Source organism: Neopelma chrysocephalum, unplaced genomic scaffold (genome assembly GCF_003984885.1).
Source record: "Neopelma chrysocephalum unplaced genomic scaffold, ASM398488v2 Primary Assembly neopelma1_367, whole genome shotgun sequence".
Classification (NCBI taxonomy): Eukaryota; Metazoa; Chordata; class Aves; order Passeriformes; family Pipridae; genus Neopelma; species Neopelma chrysocephalum.
Window position 1 is genome coordinate 231,390 of NW_020898031.1, and position 20,872 is coordinate 252,261.

A 20,872-nucleotide genomic window follows, 5' to 3' on the forward strand; every position below is an offset into this window, starting at 1 on the left:
TCTTCCCTCTGCTCCTCCGAGACAGGAGCTCCTCTTCCCTCTGCTCCAGGAGCTCCTCTCCCCTCTGCTCCTTGAGCTCTCCCCTGGCAGAGCAGTCACTGCTCTGATCCCAGCCCAGCTCCTGGCTCTCATTCCCTTTGTACCTTTCTGAAAGGAGACCTTTAAATAAACCCCGAGGAGGGCAGTGATTCATGGTTTGCTCCCCGTTCCTGTGTGTGGTAACTGTGGCTAAAAAAAGGGGGGATGTGGGAGGGGAAGTTCCTTTTGTATTTGGAGTTGTCCTCCTGCCTGCTCAGACACCATCACTCGTTTCCACTCTGTGATTCCCTCCTGACAGTGACTGATGTTGGAGTTTGATTCTCACCAAGGTTACTGTGCAAGGCAGGAGAAGTTTGATAACTCCTCACACACACGCTGGCAAACTTTTTCTGTTGCAGATCCATCTGTTTAGAATGCTGGAGAATCTTTTTTTCCCCTTTAAAGATTTATATTGCTTGCACACTGCCGAAAGAAAAAAAAAAATCTGGATGTTAAATAAATGCATGAATGTAGGAAAGATTCTTCAAGTTTGTAACCCACTTAATATTTAATAAATGTAATATATCATTTTTTATAAATATGTATAACTTAGGTATAAATAAATTTAGGATACATAAGGGATTACAATAGGATACACATTCATCTCTGGTGGCACAGAACAGACCAGGAATGTTTTATGAACATATTAATCCTCATTGGTGAAAATAAATGCCCTCCTGTCCTGCAGCCCAGTGACAGAGTGGTTGGTGGCAAGTTCCTGTTCTGAATTCCATGGAGCTGGAAGTGCAGCCCTGCAAGGAGCTGCAGAGGTGCTTCTGCTGTTGGCAAAGAGGAACTAAGGCTGGGATTTGTGGATGAGGGTGTGATGCTTTTAAACTTCATCCCATTTTATGGGAATGAAGGGGTCAGTGGGTGGTGCTGCCGTGGGAGCAGGGGCTGAAGGAGGGCTGGGAGGAACATGGAATAAATGAGGGCTGAGAGAATGGCCTTGCTCAGATAGTGGATTTTGTGAGAGGAGGCATTTGGATGATAATGTTGATGCTGCTCTTTGGTGAAAAGCTGTGGGGGAAAGGGTTTGTGCGGGAAAAACCCCAAGAAATCAGAATGTTTTGGGGCCAAACAGCTTTTCTGACCAGGGAGGGTTGAGGCAGTGAGGGACTGTCACCCTCCTGCTCCCCAGATTTGGGGTCAGACCTCCCTGATCATGCAAAAAAACCCCACAAAAGGGTGATTAAAGCAGCCCCAGTGCATTCCAGAGCAAAAACCCAACTGGGAAAAGCCCAGGTGTAGAACCAGGAGTCTCAAGTGGCAGCATCCAGCTCCACATCTCGCCCCGTGCACACTAAGGGAGGAGTGAGAGGCTTTAAAATTCAGATAAGGAGGGTTAGTTTGCAGCTGAAGATTTCTGAGCACACTGCTTTGGTGTGATAATATCCCAGATTTGCTTCCACAACTTATTGCACATTCATTTTTATTTTTTTTTTGGAGTTTTCATTGCAGAAAATTGCCAGGAGGGATGGATTTTGTCTTCCTCAGCTGGCAGAACAATTTTCCACCTGTCGCCCAAATATTTGATGAGAAGGATTATGGTGCAGCTGCTGGAAGTTTATCCTTTATATCCATGGGAAGCAAGAGGGGCTGGTGAAGCAGAGACACTGATATCAGAGGTTGGCTTGCTGAGATGGATCTGCAGCACTTGTGCTGGAAATTCAGGAGGCTCTGACAAAGATGTGAAATGCAGAGAGGAGCACGTTGGGTGCTGATTTCCCTCCAGGGCTCCCTTTTCTTCCTGCCCTTGGAAATGCTGGGTTTGCTGAGGCTGGGGGGGTTTCCTGTGCCCAGTCAGGGCAGCAGATCTCCACCAGCACAGCAGGAAGGGTTGGGAGGGTCCATCTCTCCTCAGCTTCCCCAAAGGCACCGCCCTGGGAAAGGGCATTTCAGGCAGGAGGAGCTGGAAACACAAGTGGATTGAACAGCAGGAGAAATGGTTCCTCCTTGGAGGGGACATGTGGGTATCCAGGAAAAGAATGCACTATATTATTGGGTGGCAAAGGTGTTTAAAGTGCATTAATGACACCAGAGTTGTGCTGCAGGGGCTCCCCAGCCCGTGGGTGCTGGGCCTGCCCATCCCCTGCCCCTGTCTTGGCAGCCTTTGCTGAATTCCATGTCCCCAATGGGCTTTGGCAAATCCCTGAAATAAAAAAGGCATTGAAGGATTTCACATGGGCAAAAAAAATCTGGTATTTCCACCAAGTATCTGAGCAACTTCCAAAAAACCCCCCCTGCCTGTGGGGTCAGCTGATTGAGCAAATGTGGGCAAATCTCCCCAAGTTGCTTTGCTGGCTGAATAAATGGCTCAGGTTTCACTGTGGAAACCATTCCAGGCAGGAGGAAATGCTGGGTTCTGCAATATGGGGGTTTTTTTTCCATTCTCACTTCCCTGCAAAGCTGAGCACACGTGCAGAAGGCATTTGGAATGATTTAGTTGTGGTTCAACGGGAATCAGGAGCATCAGATCCATGGAAAGGGAAGAATGTGAGGGTCTGGAATGTTGGTCCTCTCCAGGTGTTTTTCAGCTCACAAATGGGCCTGTCCAAAGGAGGGGTTGGGATGTTTCCACCTGGGAAAAGCCCAATATTATTATTATATTTATTACCAGTTAGGTGGCTTGTTCAGGACACTTCTTACTTTTTTTTTTAATATGAAAAGAATAATGCTACTTGTTTATTTTAAATAATTGCTAACTTGGAAGAAAAAAAGTTCAGAACTCAGTTCTTCATTGTTTTAAAATGTCACTTTAACATTTAAATTACACCCTAATCAGTTGTGAAATACTGACTCATCCCTGTCTGCTGCTGTCCACATTTTCTAATGTGCTCTGACAGCAGCAGGTTATTTATTTCATAGAAGAATTTAATGTTTGTTCCAAATTTTTTCCCCCTCTCCTTTTCTTTTTTGTTTCTGCGATTGCCATAAAAAGATTTAAAGTCCCTCCTGGCCCCGTGTGCAGAGCATAAAGCACAAAGCACTTCCTGAAAGGTAATTTTCCAGGAATGAAAACCACAAGAATTGTGTTTCAGGGTCTGCTCTTCTGTCATTCCCTGCTGCACCCAAACAGCCCTTTTTTCTATAGCTCTGAAGGGCCTGAATGCTGAAAACTGGGGGTTGGACATGAAAAACCCTCAGAGATGGGCAGTCAGAGCCCTTGGAAAGCTCCAGGTGCTTTCAGGTTGGGGTATGAGAAAGATGATGCACAAAAGGAGGAAGCATTAAGTTAAAATTCCATGTATTAAGTGCACTTTGGGAGAGGCTTTGCTTTGCTCAGCAGTTACCTGGGAGGAAATGTTATTTATCTGGGAATGTGCATTTATAGAACATCAGTAATAGCCTTGTAATTACATGTTTTAGGACTTGACCCTGGAGCAAAATACAGTAATATCTGTCTGTTTGTTGGGGATAGAGAGTCATTTCTCCCTCTGTGTGCTGGGATCTGCATCAATTTGATTTTCAAGGGCACTTAGTGGAGCTCCATTTAAGTGAGGAGATGCACCTTGACTGACCTCGGGATGGGAAAGGTTTTCCTTGGGAAGGAGCCGCTTCCCCAGCCCAGAACAACCCAGGAACAGGCAGATCATTAAATCCAGGAGGAGATTTGTGCCCTGAATTTCAGTGGGGCTGGGATTTCATCCTCTGTGCCTTGCCCTAAATAGCAAATTTAGTGGAATGGCGCGGGGTCATCCAGAGTTCTCCAGCTGAGTGATCCTCCTGGAATTGTCTGCAGCTCTCCCTCCTCACCAGTGAGCTGCTGCCTCGTGAAGCACTCGGAGTGTTGATGGGAGTGTGGGATTTCCAAGCCTCTCCAAACCCTCAGAATGACAGTTTTCTGTTATTTCCTCCAAAGCACAGATTTAATAAAGCCTGCGGGGACGCGGCATCGCTGCAGATTGACAGGCTGGAAATTGGCATAAATGTTCAGTGGTAAAACACTAAAACTTGTGATAATGTTTCATAAAGTGACGCTGAGAAGGTGGTTTAAAGCCCTGGCCTGGTTTGGGAGTCGTTGTGGTTTCCCAGCACAGTGTTTGCACACCCAGCAATGCTGAGAGCTGGGGGACAGGGACCTGGCTTTAATGGGAACAGAGACAAAGGATGTTCTCATTATTCTGCCATCTACTAGACCTGGGAAGGGTTTTAGACTCACTTCATAACTTCCCTCTCATCTGACTTAATTTCCTTGTTTGGGTTCAGTCCCATCCCTGGTGCCCTCAGCTCTTTCCTTCTCTGGTCCTGAATTCCTTCATCTCTCTCATCCTTTGGCTGGATGTGTTCAGTGCTTTCCAACCTTCCCTCACAAATCAATCCCTTCTGACTTATTTTTGTTGCTGTTCTCTGAATTTTCTCAAAAAAAAAAAAAAGACAAACCACTGAGATAAATTCCAGCCCTGCTGGAAGTCGGTGGGAATTTCCCAGGTTTGACTCAATGAGAAGTTCTAGTGAAGGAAAAGCCTGGATTCCAGGGCTCCTGGAATTCAGAAGGTGAGGCTCAGAACACTCACTATCTTGCAGTTTCTGGCCTTACAAAAAGCACTTTTCCCCTTTGATATCTCCTTTAGGGGCTGCAGGCAATGGGAGCAGAGTAAAACCCTCTTGAGAATCTCCTGTGGGAGGGCACGAACCAGCAGCTTGGCTGTCCCAGTGCTGCAGGGAGCTCTTCATCTCTGTGGTTAACACTGATCCCTGTTAAACCTGCAGCAGCTGTCGAGAGGAAATTAAATTCAGTGGCAGGAAGGGGAGATTTGGGAGTTCAGGCCCCGGGCTGTCACTCCAGGGAGTGAGGTTTAGTGTCTCCTTCTTCCACAGACACTTTCTGGGCGACCCTGGGTGAGTCATTTAATCTTTCTCTGCCTCAGAGAAAAAACTGTTCACTGTAAAACTGTTCACTGTGGTGGTGCAGTTTCTGATGCTTCTTTTCTGTCCGTTTTCCTGACAGTTCTCACACAAATTACTTGACTCTGCTTGTCTGTCCTCGCAAAGCACAACCCGACAGCTGCCGGGGCCTCTTTAAATCAGTTTTAAATAAAACCCCGAAGTCTTGTTTCATCAGAGAAACGGCACAAAGGGTGAAAAAGGTGAAAAAAAGGTGAAAAAAAGGTGAAAAAAAGGTGAAAAAAAGGTGAAAAAAAGGTGAAAAAAAGGTGAAAACCATCTCTGTTTCCCTTTCCTCCCCTGGCAGGCAATGAGAACAGCGAGGCCCTCCCGGAGTCCATCCCCTCGGCCCCCGGGACGCTCCCGCACTTCATGGAGGAGCCGGACGACTCCTACATCATCAAGAGCAACCCCATCGTGCTGCGCTGCAAGGCCAAGCCAGCCATGCAGATCTTCTTCAAGTGCAACGGGGAGTGGGTCCACCAGAACGAGCACGTGTCCGAGGAGAGCCTGGACGAGGCCACCGGTGAGGGCGGGGACGGGTCGGATCCCGGGAAAAGGTTCTTCCCCCAGGAGGGTGGTTGGGCACTGCCCAGGCTCCCCAGGGCAGTGGGCACGGCCCCAAGGCTGCCAGAGCTCCAGGAGGGTTTGGATGATCTTTGGTTGACTATTTGGGATGGGCCTGTGGCGGAAAAATCCCTCTTTTAAATTTACAAAGGCGGCACAAACTCGGGGAACAAAGGAACAAGGAAGAATTTATCTTGCTCCTTCACACTTTCCCTCATCAAATTTCCGGGGAAAAGGACCGTTTGGGTTTAAACCTTACACATTTTATAGTTTCACAAAATCCCACCCTTTTAAGATATTCATTTTTGCCTAAAAATGTTTCTTTTCTCTGAAAAGGGGCTTTTCCTTTATCCCAGTTGGTTGCAAGGTGTCCCCTGTCAAAGATGATGGGTCTCCCTTTTTTCTTAGCCCAAAGAGAGAAAAGAACCCCCGTGTACAAAATGGCCCCAAAAGATTTTAATTTTCAGGAACTTTTGTATTTCCCTTATCCAGCCAAAAAAGACCCTGATACTCAAGTCCAGTTTTTGGAACTTGGACATCTTAAAATGCCTTACATAAAAAAAAACGTATTTTTATTTCTCCTAGAAGTGCTCTGAGTGCAAGTGTGTGTGGAGGAGAAGAGAATGAGAAGGGAGAGGGTTGGAAACGATCATCAGGTTTGATCAGGTCCCATCACTCCCCTCTATCTTTTCTCATTTAGCAGCATCTTGATAAGTATTGCAAACCAATTTAATGCTGCACCGCCTGTGACTTCACAATTCTGTTTTGTTATTGCTTTTCTCCTCTTCTGAAATTCCAGGATTGCTAGGCAACTCCAGGCCTTGGAATAGCAGTGTGTGTGTGTGTAACATCTTCTCTGGCAATACAAGAAATTCCTTTTTTTAGAGGCAAAAATGCCACTTAAAAAGAAGATGCATCTCCTAAAGTGGTGTTTGGCGTTCTCTCTAAGTGACATATTCTGAAGAAATTTCATACTGAAGGTTTTTGTAAATGCTAATCTGGAAGAATTTTAATTTTTACACTTACCTTTTCAGAAATAACTTAATAGGCATAACCTTTACTTCTGCAGGCACTGCTGAATCAATAGAGGAGAAATCTCGTCCCTGAAAGCTTTCCTTCCATATGGCTGATGAAAATGTGCCTTGTGAATGCTGCAATTATGTTTTCTAAGCCTTGGATTAATAACAGAATGAAACAAGATAAAGTAACTCTGGGGGTTTTTTTAGATGATGCCAGAAATGCTGAGCTTTGAGCTGAGCAAAGGGGGGCTGGGGTGCACAACCATGGAATGGGGTGGGTTGGAAGGACCTTAAAGCCCATCTCATTCCAACCCCTGCAGGGACACCTTCCACGAGACCACGGGAGTGCTGCAGGTTTGGGTTTGGCCCAGGGATGGAGGGTTGGTCTCTAAAAACAAGTGTACAGACAGGGCAGGGTCTGGGAGTTCCCAAAACCACCTGAACAGTCCTTGGGATACAGAAATGGGGGTGAAGGCAACGTGCTGAGGGACAGCCATGGCTCTTCTCTCACCAGGATGGATCCATGGCCATGAATTGTTTTGGAGCTCAGCCCTCAGTGAACAGCAGACTCCTGGGTTTTTTTGGAATGGATGTGTGTCCTGGCAGTGCTCTCCTTTCTGGAGTGGAATCTGGGGCATAAACACGTCTGTTCCCAGGCACACACAGTGTTCTGTGTGCTGTGGGAGCTCCAGCTGGAAAAACTGCACTGGGACTGGGGCCAAAAACGGTGCTTTTGGTTGCAGGGGGGTTCTGGTCCCTTGCTGAGGGGAGGCTGCACTGCAGCAAAAGGATCTGTCCCTCCCCACCCTTCCACTGTTTGTGTGGGACTCACATTCTGAGGGGAGGTGTGGAAGTGGTGAAAAATAGCAACAAGAAACCCAAACAAGGGGAAATTCAGCGCCGAGTGAGAGAAATGTGTCTTGGCATCTCTGCAAACTCCTGCCAGGAGCTGCTGGCAGTGGGACCTGCAGGCACCGTGTCCTGCTGGGTGTCCCCGAGCTCTGCACAAGGGACAGGGGGGGACACACGGTGGGGAGGGGTCTGTTTGTCATCCTGATGAACAGAACCCAGTTTTCCACGGTTTTGTTTTTGTGGGAGGGGAAATAAATTTATCTCAGGGTAGCACAGGAGTCACTGGGAACCTCAAATGGAGGAACAGCAGGAGAGGAAGGAATTTTGTGGTTCTGGGCTGTGCCTTGTGCTGCCTGCCTGGGAATGTCCTGGGAATGTCTGGAAGGGTTTGCTCTGAGTGCCTCTGTTGTGCATTTGCTGCTCTGTGTCTGCCTCCCCTGTTCATTCCCTGAACGTGGCAGAGCAGGGACTTTGCTGTCTCCCTTCTCTGCCTCATCCAGTGAGAGCCTGAGCTCGGAGATGCTGCTGTGATAAAAGAATAATAATTACAGTTTGATTCATTTCCTCCTGCTTTCTTTTCCCTGCCTGAGGACTGCCCATGCACTTCAGAATGCCTTTGCAAACCCTCCAGTTTTGGTTTCAACCAGAGCATCAAGCCCTGCCCAGAGTAACTCGAGTTTCCTTGTCTGATAACTAAAAGGATTACAGCAATAACTGCTGTCAGTGTTTTCCTCATTTAAACAAATAAAGCTGACAAATGCTGAAGTTCTCTGCAGCTCTGTTGTGTTTAGTACATGGAGAGCAATTATTCATCTGCTGCCAGCATTAGTCTATCTGCAGCTAAACCATCCAGCAGAGCAGAAAGCTCATTAGCATATCAGTGCCACAGCCATAATTTCATATTCTGTACGGCTGTACTGTAAAACAAAAGATGATGGTTATAATTTGCACAATAATTTAAAGGGTTGGACTTGCAGTGCTTATTAGAGTTATTCAAGTCACAGGTAAAATGTTGCTCTTGTTTATGATGTGCCTGGTTTTATTTGCATGGATTTTTCATTGGGTGTCATTTCCCAGGAACAATTTTTCTGCTGTTTCTCGAGATGCAGAGGGGAGGTGGATGTGTTTGCTGGTGAAATACAGGGATGAAAAATGAAGAATATTCCTCTCCTCCCAATAGGTTTGCTTTCTGTAGTTGTTTCTAAAACAAATGAAAATAGCTCTGCTTTCTCCATAAACAAAACATAACTTTCCCCAAAGACTCCATGTTCTCCAGAGGCCCCGTCCAGCCCCAACAATTCTGAGATTCTGCTGTTTTGGATGCATTTATTTTGTCTATTGGTAACCTGGGAGACCTTTGAAAAGGCCTGAAATCCTACCTGGCCCATTCTCAAAACGCTGATCCACCAGCTCCCCAAAATCATGTGCTGTTTGTTTGCCACACTAAATGTGGGCTGATTTATGGACTAATTAAACACCATGTCAATGAGAGGAAGAGCTGGGCAGGAGAATATTCTGCCTCAATAAATCCAGGGCTGTAAATGCCTGAATTCACTGATGCCTGCCCAGAAATGTGCAGTGCCCACGAGCCAAGAAATGGCTCCTGCTTCTCGAAAATTCATCATCAGTGGGTGATTTTTTGGGTTGGTGTCAGCAGTTCTGATCACTGCCAGCCTGGAGGCACCAGGAACCTGCACTGAGACCTTTGTTTGCTGCTTCCCCACATGCCCAGAGGGGCTCAGGGGTGGAGGGGTCAGAGCCTCCGGGGTCCCAGGGGGGTCAGCAGGGCTGCACTTCATCCCCAGGGAGATGCTCCTGAGAGGTCCTGCTGAGGGAACCAGCTGCTGGTGGGGTGGGAGGATGGCTGGAGGTGTTTGGGTCCAGCAGGAGGCTGAGCTGTGTTTGCTACGGGATCATTAAGGTTGGAAAAGAGCTGTGAGATCATTTGCAGGCAGCACAGGCACCCAGGCTGCAGGGACAGAGGGGCTTGGAGCTCTGGAGTGCTGGGTCAGTGATTCCTGGTGGAGCCAGACCAGCCTCAAAGGTCACTTTGTCAAGGATTTCATCACTTCTCACCCTTGTTGAAGCCTTTAAGCAGATGGGTTGTGACCTGGTTAGACAGGGTGGATTTGGGGGCTCTGGTGCTGCACAGCTCTGACTGAGAGCCCTGGGGGGCTGCACAGGGCTTGATTTTCCAAAGGTAGGGAGCAAGAAGTGCCCTGGATGTCATTCATGGATCTCTCCATGTCCCACAGCCCGGGGGGGAGCTGGGATGCCAAACCTTCACCCAGTGAGGACCTGCTGGGTGGGTCAGCAGCACTCAGATGCTCTCTGAGGGAACTCATCATGGCTTGTCTGACCCTAAACCTTCCCAGATCACTGTAAAATGCTCTGATCCGGGGATTTACCCCTGGCAGAGCAGCTGGGCTGGGGAAATGGGGCATCCCCATGGCAGTGGCAGCAGGGAGGGGTCTCTGGCAGAGCTGCTGTTTCCAAGGGTTTGTTTCCCCAGGGTTTGTTGTCACCAGTCAGAAAACCACGGGAGTGTTTGTGAACAGCTCTGTTAAAAACGAAACGTAAATAAAAACAACCAGGAAACCTCTGTTTGTTTGTTTATTAGAGAGGGAATAAATATTTGAGTGACTAAAGTGATTCTTGAGGCAGCTGGGGCAGCTGGGGCAGGTTTGTCTGTGTCTCTGTGTGTTGATGTGAAGCCAAACAGGCTGAATGAAGAGAAGTAAAAATCCCCTTTGCCTGTTGCTGGAAAAATGGCGAATATTTTGTATTTTTGTATGTGTTGAGTAGTATTTGAGCTTGTCTGACCATCCCTGCCCCTCTCTGGAGCACCCCCAGTGCTTTTTGCCATCTCTGCTGTTTGCCAGAGGAGCACATTGACTTCCCAGTGCCTTTGAGGAGTGAATGCCCAGCTGTTAATGATGCCTGAGATTAAGTGGAAGCCAATTTTTATGGAGTTCAGGCTTAGAATCCTTGCTGCTTTATAAACTTCACAGGCATGAAATACTTTAGGATCCAGTTTTCCTTCATTTCCAGTGAAGGGGAAATAAGTGCCTTGGGACTGCACAGGAGGAGAAAGAAGGAAGTACAAGGCACGAATGTTTTCTATTTTCATTTAATGTCTTTCTGACTCTTTCAAATGATTTCCTAATGCCTCTGAGCCCAGGTTTGGGTTATGTTTCCCCTCCCAAGGCTGTCACACAGAGGTGGTTGCAGACCTGGTGTGTAAGATGAGCTGTCAGGTGTAGGAGGCTTCTTGAGGGCTTGAATTTTCCATTGGGCTTTGGCTGAAGCAAATGCTCCTGGTCTGAAGGGCCCCAGTGCTGAACTTCACCTGTGCTTGAGGAGGGTTTTCAAGGAGATGTCAGATCAAAAGAGTTTTATTGTGCCTTGTGAAGTTCCAGATAAACATTCTGGGCGAGGAGGTTTCTGAGGGGGGTGTTTTGTGCTTGCAGAGACCACAGTGGGTGGGTAATTCACGTACCTGCTCATCTTACAGAACTTAATTAGTGGCAATATATTGTTGTCAGAGTAATTAAAGCTTGATTAAAAACGGAAAGCTGTCAATTAAGAGGAAAGCTTCGGGTGCCTCTGCCCGGCTCCCCGTCCCTGCTGACTCTGTGCCTCTCTCCCCGCAGGGCTGAAGGTCCGGGAGGTTTTCATCAACGTCACGAGGCAGCAGGTGGAGGATTTCCATGGCCCAGAGGATTATTGGTGCCAGTGCGTGGCCTGGAGCCACCTGGGAACCTCCAAGAGCAGGAAGGCGTCCGTGCGCATCGCCTGTGAGGGATGGGATGGGATGGGATGGGATGGGATGGGAGGGGATGGGAAGGGATGGGATGGGGGAAACTCTGCTCCTGGGGTCAAACACCACCATCCAGCTCCTCAGGCACTGCTGGTGTGAGGGATGGGATGGGATGGGATGGGATGAGCTGGGCTGGGCTGGGCTGGGCTGGGCTGGGCTGGGATGGGATGGGCTGGGATGGGGTGGGATGGGATGGGCTGAGCTGAGCTGGGCTGGGGAAACTCTGCTCGTGGGGTCAAAAACACCAATCCAGCTCCTCAGGCACTGCTGGTGTGAGTGAGAGCTGGGCTGGGCTGGGGGAAACTCTTCTTGTTGGGTCAAACATCACCATCCAGCTCCTCAGGCACTGCTGTCCATGGCAGCCCTCACTGGGGAGTGGTGGTCTGAAAAATAAAAGCTAAACACGATCCCAGTCGGGGAAACTGGAATACTTTATTGGCAAGAGAACACAATTTAAAGGCATCTCTGGCTGGACATGTTAATGAAGGGGACGGTGCTGTGTTAATTGGGGAGTTACACAAGTTTTTACTGCAGTTTCCAAATAGTTAATTTTTCTCCTAGTAGGATTATGTGAGAGATAGAGGGATTACAGGGGTTTAGACATGGTCTGATACAATCATCTCAAAAAGTCCTTTCTGATTTCTGCTGGAGCCAGGCTTAATCCATAAGGTAGAACTTTAACAGGTCTTGTGAGAAGGGTCCAGCTCCTTCAGATCACGGGTTCTTGTCAGCCTTTGTTTTCCAAGGTTTGTGAACCTCCTTTTGCTGAGAGCTGGCTTTTGTCCCCTTCACTGGGGGACACTCTGGGAATATCCCAGGAGGTGTCAGGAGAGGGAAAAATCTCCTCCCTCCTTTCTCTGAGGAATAACCACACGTCCCTGGCAGAGCTGAGGTGCCACAGGAACTCTGGTGTCACTCCCTCACAGTGCTTGGAAACAAATAATGTTCAGTGCTGCTCATGGAGACATTTATGGAAGCACTGCTGAAGAGAATGAAATAATTCCCAGGCAGGGTGGGTAATGTTGCACTTCTTCAGCTCCAGAGTTGATGTTCAGTGCCCAGACTGGGCTTATCTCTGTCCCCATGTGTGTGACAGTGAGTGTGGGCTCATAACTCACAACCAGCACCTCACTGCTGGAGAGGTGCAAAAGAGGCCAATGCAATAAATGCCCCCATAGCCAGAGGGACAGGAGAGAGACAGAACCCAAATGCAATTGTGGCCGTGAGACTGTGGAGCTGCTCAAAGCCTCATCCAATTTGCACCTTGCAATTAGATCTGTGATGGTTTTCTAACAGAATCAGAGCCTGGAGCCCCTCTTTGCCAGCAGAGGATTCAGGGAATTGCTCCCCCCAAACTGCTGGAAACCCTTTTCCTTTAAATCACCACCCCCAGGTCTTCCCTTTCCAGTCCTGGGAAATGAGGCAACAGGAGGGAGAAATGGTTCCTGGGAGGAGATGAGGGCATCAGGGAAAGGCTGGGGAGGTCCAAATGAGAAACTCTGAAGGGTCACCTCCCAGGTGGTGTTCCAGCAATTCTTGATAAATCTAAAATGGTGTCTTTTAAAAAGATAAACATTTAACAGGACGAAGTAAACATCTGAGAGAAGTAAAAAGGACAATGTGACAACTCCTCCATTTTACAGATGGCAGATTTTTTTTTTTTGTTGTTGCTGGCTGATTCAGTTTGAATGTCTAAATACCTATAAATTCAATTTTTTATTTCACTGCATTAACTGTCATAACACCGAGCTAATAATTCCCCTGCACTGCTGAACTGCAAAGGGCCTTCATCTGAATTGAATTTTTATTGACTTTTCTCCGCTCTGTGGTTTCCCAACCCCCCAAAAAATGGCAATTTGAGTCGGGCTCGGAGCGAGCAGGAGCAGGTGGAGCCTCACTGGGATTTCAGGCTGTGGCACCAGCCCTGCACAGCTCACCCCCAGCTGCCACACCCCGGATCCCACCAACCTCCCCCCACTCCCAGAGGCTCCTCAGCCCGGCCCTGGAATGTTCTGAGTGCTGTGGCTGAGAGCTGAGCTCCTCTGCTGCCTGTTCTGGTGCCACTTGTGCTGGAAAGCCGGGGCTTTTTATGGGAAGAGCAGCAATTCCTGAGGGCAGGGATTGATGGGGCTGGGCAGGGATGATGGGGATGGGCAGAGTTCCAGGCAGAGCTGCAGCAGGAGCCTGGAACCCCCCAAATGCTCAAAGCTCTGAGTTTCCAGGGCTCTGGGTCATCCTGTCCGTGGGGAACAACCTCCCTGCTGGGCCTGGGACGTGGATTTCTGACTCAGGGAACCTGGGATGAGGATTTCTGACCGAGGGAATCCCCTGTGGAGCACGGGGGATGAGCCTGTGTGGTGGTTTGAAACCCTCAGAAATCCAATTTCCAAATTCAAGCCCCCCCTCCCACAATTTGTCCCAGTGTGAGAGGGTTTTCAGACAAAACACAACTACTCAGCATTGGTGGAAGGGGAAAATACTTACAAAGGCTTATTTACATATATATATATAGGTAGCAACTTAGCTATTGCTTCTATGATGAAATAATATATTTACATCAGATTAAATTTCTCTTTTTCTTCAACAAGAGTCCAAGAAGAAGAAAGAGAAAAGTCCTTCTGTCACTCCTCAGGTCACAGTTCCTTCAAATTAGTTTCTGTAGTATTAGTTAGTGTCCTTCATTTCAAGGCAGCGGATTTAAATATTGCTTAAACAGGTTTTTCTGTTCTTTGTAAAAATTCCAACATCTCTCGAGCCTGAGCCTTTGGGAGACTTCCTGGGAGATTTTCATTCTTCCTGAGGAGGAACCTTTCCTTCTCTTGAGGAGGAGCCTTTTTCAAACCACCACAGCCTGGCAGGTCCAGTCTGGGACAGCACACACAACCTAGGATGTGTTCCCAGCACCTCTGGGAGGAACTGAGCACTTTTTTCCTTCCCTTTCTTTTCCTTTTGCACTTAAATCCCAAAGATTCTTGGGTTGTGAGTCAGGTCCAGAGCGTTGCAGCACTGGAAAAGCAGGTGAGTATTTCCATGTGATAGTGGGGAAGGCAGAGAAAATGAGAAGATGGATCTTGCTCCATTTTTCATCCTAATAAAGGCATTTGTAGGCACAGCTGCAGCCCGGCTGTTAATGAACAGCTTTTTAAATAGAGGAGTGGAAAAGATGTTGGTTATCCGGGGGGAAAAAAAAATCAGCATCAACAGAGAACCATGAAAAGGAGAACCCAGGCACTGTGTGCATCTCTCTCCAGGGAGCAGCTTCCTGGATTTTGTGTAATCTATGGAAGTGGGGCTGCCTGGGAGCTGCTGCTGGATTTCAGCAGGTGTGAGCAAGGCAGGGAATGAAGGCAGTAAATCCACCCTGTGGAGTCTGAGACTGTGTGAAGGCACCGAGTGTTCCCAGTGGAACATCCCAGCTCTCCCAGCACACGCAGGAAGGAGCATTCCTGGTGTTCTGTTTTCCTTCCACAGCAAGGAAAACATCCCACGTTCCTGAGCATCCCCGGGGCAGGTCTGGGATGTTGGATCCAGCTCTCCTTTGGGTCTGTTCTGCTTTGCCCAGACACTTGTCCGTGGAAGTGCTGCCACCACATCAGTGTGACTGAGACATTCCTTACCCTCAGCTGGGCTGGGCTGTCTGGAATGAGGAACCTTGGAATTGCTCTCAGTCCTTCCCTACAACAGCCCCAAGGACACATCCCCCTTGGGAGGTGCTGTCAGACCCTCCCCTGGGCAGGGGGTGCCAGGAATATGGTCCACCCAGGCTTGGCTTCTCTCAGCTGGTTCTCTCAGCACCCTCAGAATTCCACAGGGTTGTTTTTTTGCTTTCAGTTCCCCTGTTTTGGAAAGGCAGCAGCTCCAGGGAGTGAATGCCCAGCTGGAACACATGGAGGGGGGTTATGGCATGGGTTGTGCCTGCACCCAGGTGGGTTTGGAAAGGTGGAGAAATGGGAACACAGCTGGGGGTGATGGGATCTGGGGATCCAGGGTCTCCCTGCTCTCACCTGGGCAGGAATTAGTAACTCTGGGTTATCAAGGACAGGCCCACCCTGCAGCCAGCACAGGGCTCTGGGGGCAGGAGTGGCCTTTGGAAGGGTGATGGATTCTGATGAGTCACTGCTTTAAATCCTGCAGATCTGAGGAAGAACTTCGAGCAGGACCCGCAGGGGAAGGAGGTTCCCATCGAGGGGATGATTGTCCTGCACTGCCGACCCCCCGAGGGGGTCCCTGCGGCCGAGGTGAGGCTTTGGGGGGGACAGGGAGGGAGCAGAAGGGCTCAGCTCTCTACCCAAACCCAGGAGAGTTCTCTGAAGAATCCAGGTTTTGAGACAATCTCTGGTGTTTTTGTCCTTCCAAACCCAAAACAGATTGCGGCTCCTTTTCTCAGGGGTCGCTTTTCTCCTTGAAAAGTAAAAAAAAAAAAAACAAAGGGAAAAGGCAAACCTAAAAATATTATGATGAATTGTTGCTGGAGAAGGGAAAATCTGCTGCAGATAATAATTTGGTGGGTTTTTGCTTAGCTTTAAACATGCTTTTTGTCCTGGGAGTTGAGTCTTAACAGGAAACTAATGGGGATGCCTTAAAATGGCCACGGCCAGGCTGTTCTGGCAGGGAGATGTTCTAAGTGGGTCGTGGTTAAAAATCTGCTACAGAGGCTTTAAAAACAACAAGAAAACGTTGTATTTCTAATTGCACTCTGCAGGCTCTTCAGCAGCTTCTGAGGAAGACAAATAGGTTCGCTCAGGAGTTATTTTTGCCCCTCATCTCCACCATCACTGGGGTTTGTTCTAATTGAGGGAACAAAAGGAGCGAGGGGAAAATAAACTCCAAAGAAATGTGTGTCTTTTAGCCAAGGAGGAGAGTGTTGGGCAGATGTCACTGATAATAAAGAGGAGAAATGCAGCAGAAAGGGGTGCAAAGGCACTGCCAGTGAGGTGGAGATGGTACAGCCCCAAAGGAAAGCGAGTTGGAAATGAGGATGAATTTGTGTCCAGGTCTCTGATGTGCTTTACTCTGGCATTCAGGTTTCTGCTCCCACCTTCCCCTCAGCTGTGTTATTTTTACTTGTGTTTAATGTTTTTAGAAAAGTGGATGTTGTGTTACAGAGAATTGCCAGAATTCCTGAATGTGTGCTCTGGTAAATGGATCTGTTTCGTAGACAAAACAAACTTCCAGAGGTGCCTAAACACCCTTGGTCTGTTTGAATTTCACTGAGAATTTCAGGATTTGTTGAACTACACAGCTTTACACTCCCCAGTTAAACAGGGGCTCTGTTCTCTATGGAAGTTAGGAATTATATCCGATGGAAGAGTGACATTTTAATTGCTTTCTACAGATAAAAATGGTGGAGTTCCCAATAAACCCTGATACACTGATGTTGACAGTAAACTTGTTATTGCTGCTAATAAAGCCTGTAAATCTCAACAGGTCATATTTGCTTTGGCCCAATAACATTTCCCATAAAGGCTCAGGCTAATTCTGGGCCCATCCAGATAAAAAGGCTGCTGGAAATAATTCAGTGGGTCCAGGTTAAACCAGTCCTGGCTCTGGGACACTGAGCTCGAGGTTCTAAACTCTGCTGGTACCTCCCAGTGAAAGGACAACCTGCCCTGTTAAACCCAGGGCTGAGAAAGGGCTGAGACAGCCCCAAACCCCTCTCAGGGATTGTTCTGGGGGTGCTCAGAAGTGCAGGAGGGTTTCAACCCCCGTGCTGGCAACAAACCCCGTGGTTCTGAGCCAGGAATTTATTTCATTAGAGTTTGGATGGAGCCCTGGATGAAAACACAAGGCTTGAAATAACTCTGGACAAAGGAGCTCGTCTTGTGTTTCATCAGATGCAAAGTGGATGCTAATTGTGGGTTGTTGTTTGTTTGTTTAATCCACACTGGGCACGGGGCTGGAAATGGGAACTGAAAACAAAGGGATCCCAGATTCCAGCCCCTCCTGTGTTCCCAGTGTGTGTCTGAGTCCCTTGGGAAGGGCTGGATTATTCCATCAAGTGTAGGAGTTCAGGAATATTATTTCCCTAAAACCCACACCCATTCCCTGTGTTTGCCACCATCCCTCATTAATCCAGGTATTCCTGGCAGGGGCTGGGAAGGGCTGGGACAGTGGAACCTAAAACTGGAGTGGAACCTCAGTTCAGCCCAGTTGTTCATGTGAACCTGCCCCATTGTCAAGGGTATAAATCTTCGTGCCTGGAATTGTTTTTCTGGATCTTGGGGACACTGAAGATTTCTTAAACCTGAGGCTGGAAACCCTGAAAGTGAATGTTCTTCACCCACCCCACAGCTTAATCTGAAAATTCCTGTCATTAGTCCTGAAGAAGTGGAAGGCAGGGATATTTCCTGGGGATGGCTGACACGGTTTCCTTGGAATTAACCTCCCCAGGAGGGAGAAACTTTCTTTTCCACTGTTCCTTTCCACATCTTTAGTCACTCCTCAGATGCTCTCACCTGGTGATTTCAGCCACTGCTTGTCTGGAGCCCAGGAATTGGAAGCTCCTGTGACACTGTGGCTGCTCTGCCCCCACGGCTCAGTTTAGTAAATAGTCTTTAAGCTGAATAAGGTGCCAGTGAAAGCAAACAATCCAGGGATTACAAACAGGGAAGCAGCAGGGTTTTAATTCTGGAGATGAGAACACGAGACCATTGTGCACACCTCTGCCTGGGGAGGGTGCTGGGGGTTTGGGGCTCTCTGGGTGCATCACTTACAGCACTGAGAGAGAAAGAAAACCCAAATCCTTGTGCTGGGCAGACAAAAAAGGTTTTGAATCCTCTTCTCATGCATTTACATAGCAAGCAGAGAGAGCTGGTGAGCAGCTGTGCTTGCAGGCATCAGCACCCAACCCAAATAAATTCAGTTTTTATGAGTTAAGCATCGAAATAAAAAAGAAAATTCAGCATTTAAATAGAACAGCTGAAAATCCCCTGCTGTGGCAAGTGTTGATTCAAATCTAACAGAGTCTCTGCTGGCACAGGGCTCTGTGGGACCAGAGCCATTCCTCTCACTATTGATGTGGAGTTGGCCTGGGGAAGAGTCAGTTCTGGCTCTCGGTCCCCCAGCAGCTTCTCCCCAGGGAGATGTTTATTAATTGTGAGCAGCAGAGGCCTCCTTTGGCTCCATGGGTGCTCTGGGGAGCAGTGGGGGATCCTCCTGGGATCAGCTGAGCTCCCAGAGGGATCCTGCTCCCCTGGGTGTGGTTGTGCTGCCAGGCGGGGACCCGGGCTGGGCTCTCTGAGCCCCCCCTGCGTTGCTGGGACTGTTTGAGGGGAAGGGATTCTGCTCTTCACTGGCAGGGTGGGAATGAGAGGGAGGGGAGGGCTGAGTTCCCCCAGAAGGTTTGGAGCTGAGTGTTGGGTTTGCAGGAGCCACGGGGCTGAGGGGGATCCGTGACTGCTCAGCAGGGCTGACCCTGCCCATCACACACAGCCGTGGTTTGGGGAACATTCTGAAGGAATCCATGAAGGGAAGAGCAGCTTCTCTATCAGAGGGATGTTTTTACAGCAGTGTTTGACAGGGACACGACACACGACGCGTTCCTTGAGGTGCTTTATCTGCTGCTCTCCCTTGGCAGTTCCCTCCCCTCTCACACAATCCTGTTGCTGCAGAGGAGCCTTTACACAGCTCAGACAAGTGCTCTGTGTTATTGAGGTTGTGTTCCTCACCCCGGGGCTGTGCTGGTTTCTGGCTGAGCTGTTTGCAGAGCTCTGCCCGTGTTTATCGTGGCCCTGCAGGTTCAGTTCATTGCCCTGCACGTTCCCAGCACACACAGCAGTTATTCCTGGGGCTCAGCACCAGGGAAGCCTCAAGCTGCTTTTAGATGACTTTTAGAGCATATCCTTGACCTGCAGCCTGGCATAAAACACACTCTGTGCTCAGCCTTGGCCGGGGTTCAGCCCCCAGTGCAGCCCTGGGGATGGGAGGTGGAAACTGGAGCTCACCCAGCTCAGCCTGTTTGGAACACAGAGAAGGTGGGGGTGGTGCCCAGCAGAGCTCAGAGGAACTCTCTGTCTCTCTGAACTCTCTCTCTGTTTGCTCCCCAAGTTCTTGGGCATTTTCCTCTTCGTTCATCCCAGTCCTGGAAGGAGGCAGTTGTGGGGTCCAGCCTGGGGTCACCAAACCCTGATCCCCTGCAAGCCAGAGCTCAGCACAGGGGTCAGTCAGCAGGTGGGATGGATGGATGGGTGGATGGATGGATGAATTTGCCTCCCTGTTGGTGGAATTCTGATCTTTTTATAGGCACTGCTCCATTTTGTGCAGTACAATACAGAATAAGACCTCTTGTTTCTTTTCTCCTCTGTGTCTCCTCAAGGGAATTTCCTGGCATATGCATCCCTTATCTTCTCAGCTGACCTTTTGGTCTTCCTTTAAATAGGTTTTCTCCAGTCTGTGCTCTCTCCAGCTTCTTGAAACTCTTCATTTTTGGGGGTGGGGGAAGGCATAAAGCATAATAGATCCTCCTTTTTGCAGTGCTTGACAAGCTTGTTGCTGCCTCTGTATGTGCTGAGTGTCAGCATCTTCAGCTCCCCTCCTTTCTGTGTAGTGCTTGCTCCTCATTCTGCCTTTAAATAACTCTTCTCTGAAGAAGTGAAGCCTCTCTGAGGTTGTTTTTCTGTTGTTCTGCCCCAAGTGCAGTGGAGGTGCAGCTGTGGGTTTCTAAATAGGTCCCAAGCCCCCATCCCTGAGAAATATCCACTGTCCTGTGATTTCCTGGGTGTCACAGCCCTGCCATCACCACGATCCAGTGCTGCTCAGCCCCATTGCCCTGGCTGTCTAAAGCAGCTTTGGTGGGATTTCAGATCCATAATGCTGGCAGGTTGGGAGCCCTAATCACCCCTCAGTGCTTCCCTCTGCTCCTGCCAAGGAGTATTTTTCTTTCTGTTGGTTTTAAGAAGTCACTGAGCTGAGCTGGAGCCGTGACAGGAGCGTTTCCTCTCAGAGGGAAGGACGGGGGCACCTCAGTTCTGTCACTTTGTGCAGCTCTGACCAGCTCAGGGGCTTAATAGATCCTGCAGCAAACAGAATAAATCACCCCACCCTCTCTGGGTCACTGCTGGCAGTTCCTCCTCCCTGCCTGGTTCCTTCAGTCCTGGTGTTGCTCCCTGGCTCTTGTCAAACCAGCTGGAACCTGGAAAACAGGCAATACCCATTTAATGAGGTCTGGGATAATCTCTGTTCTGTGTGTTCTCCCTTATTAGTGCTTCAGAGAGTGAAATATTAATTCTTTTTTGGTTCAGGAGCAAAATAAAAAGCTCTTCCTCTTGCAGCTGGTGATCCCTCAGCCAGGGGCTGTGTCTGCTGGAGGAACATCCCTGCTGCTCTTCCTCGGTGCCAAAAGGGCTTTGGGTCCCTCCAGCTGTCAGGGGCTGCTCCTGTTTCATTCAGTGCACTTGATAATCAGGTTTTTAAATGTTTCTTCATTTGGACAGTGAGCTGCCACATCCTGCACTGAAATTCAGCAGCGGAAGGAGTTTGTGGCACCTTCTTGAGCCCTGGGTTTGGTGTGACCTGAGTGTGTTAAATGTGGAGAAGGTGTGAGACTGATGGTCCTGTGAAATGGGGCTGGAGCTGCCCTGGGGTGGGTTAATAAACCCTGTCCCCATTGCTCTGTCCTGGCCCTTGGAAATGTCACTGCCTTGGTGCTGAA

At 48.7% G+C, this 20,872-nt stretch overlaps 1 protein-coding gene across 2 annotated transcripts in view; it reads left to right on the forward strand.

Annotated features, from left to right (window-relative positions):
* The window catches only part of UNC5D (unc-5 netrin receptor D), an 89,032-nt gene that overhangs the window by 35,324 nt on the left and 32,836 nt on the right, over positions 1 to 20,872 (forward strand). For both annotated transcript variants that reach the window (XM_027706343.1, XM_027706344.1), the window contains exons 2-4: positions 5,273 to 5,491; positions 11,057 to 11,200; positions 15,358 to 15,461. In XM_027706343.1, coding sequence (XP_027562144.1) covers positions 5,273 to 5,491; positions 11,057 to 11,200; positions 15,358 to 15,461 — 467 coding nt within the window. The remainder of the gene's footprint in view (positions 1 to 5,272; positions 5,492 to 11,056; positions 11,201 to 15,357; positions 15,462 to 20,872) is intronic.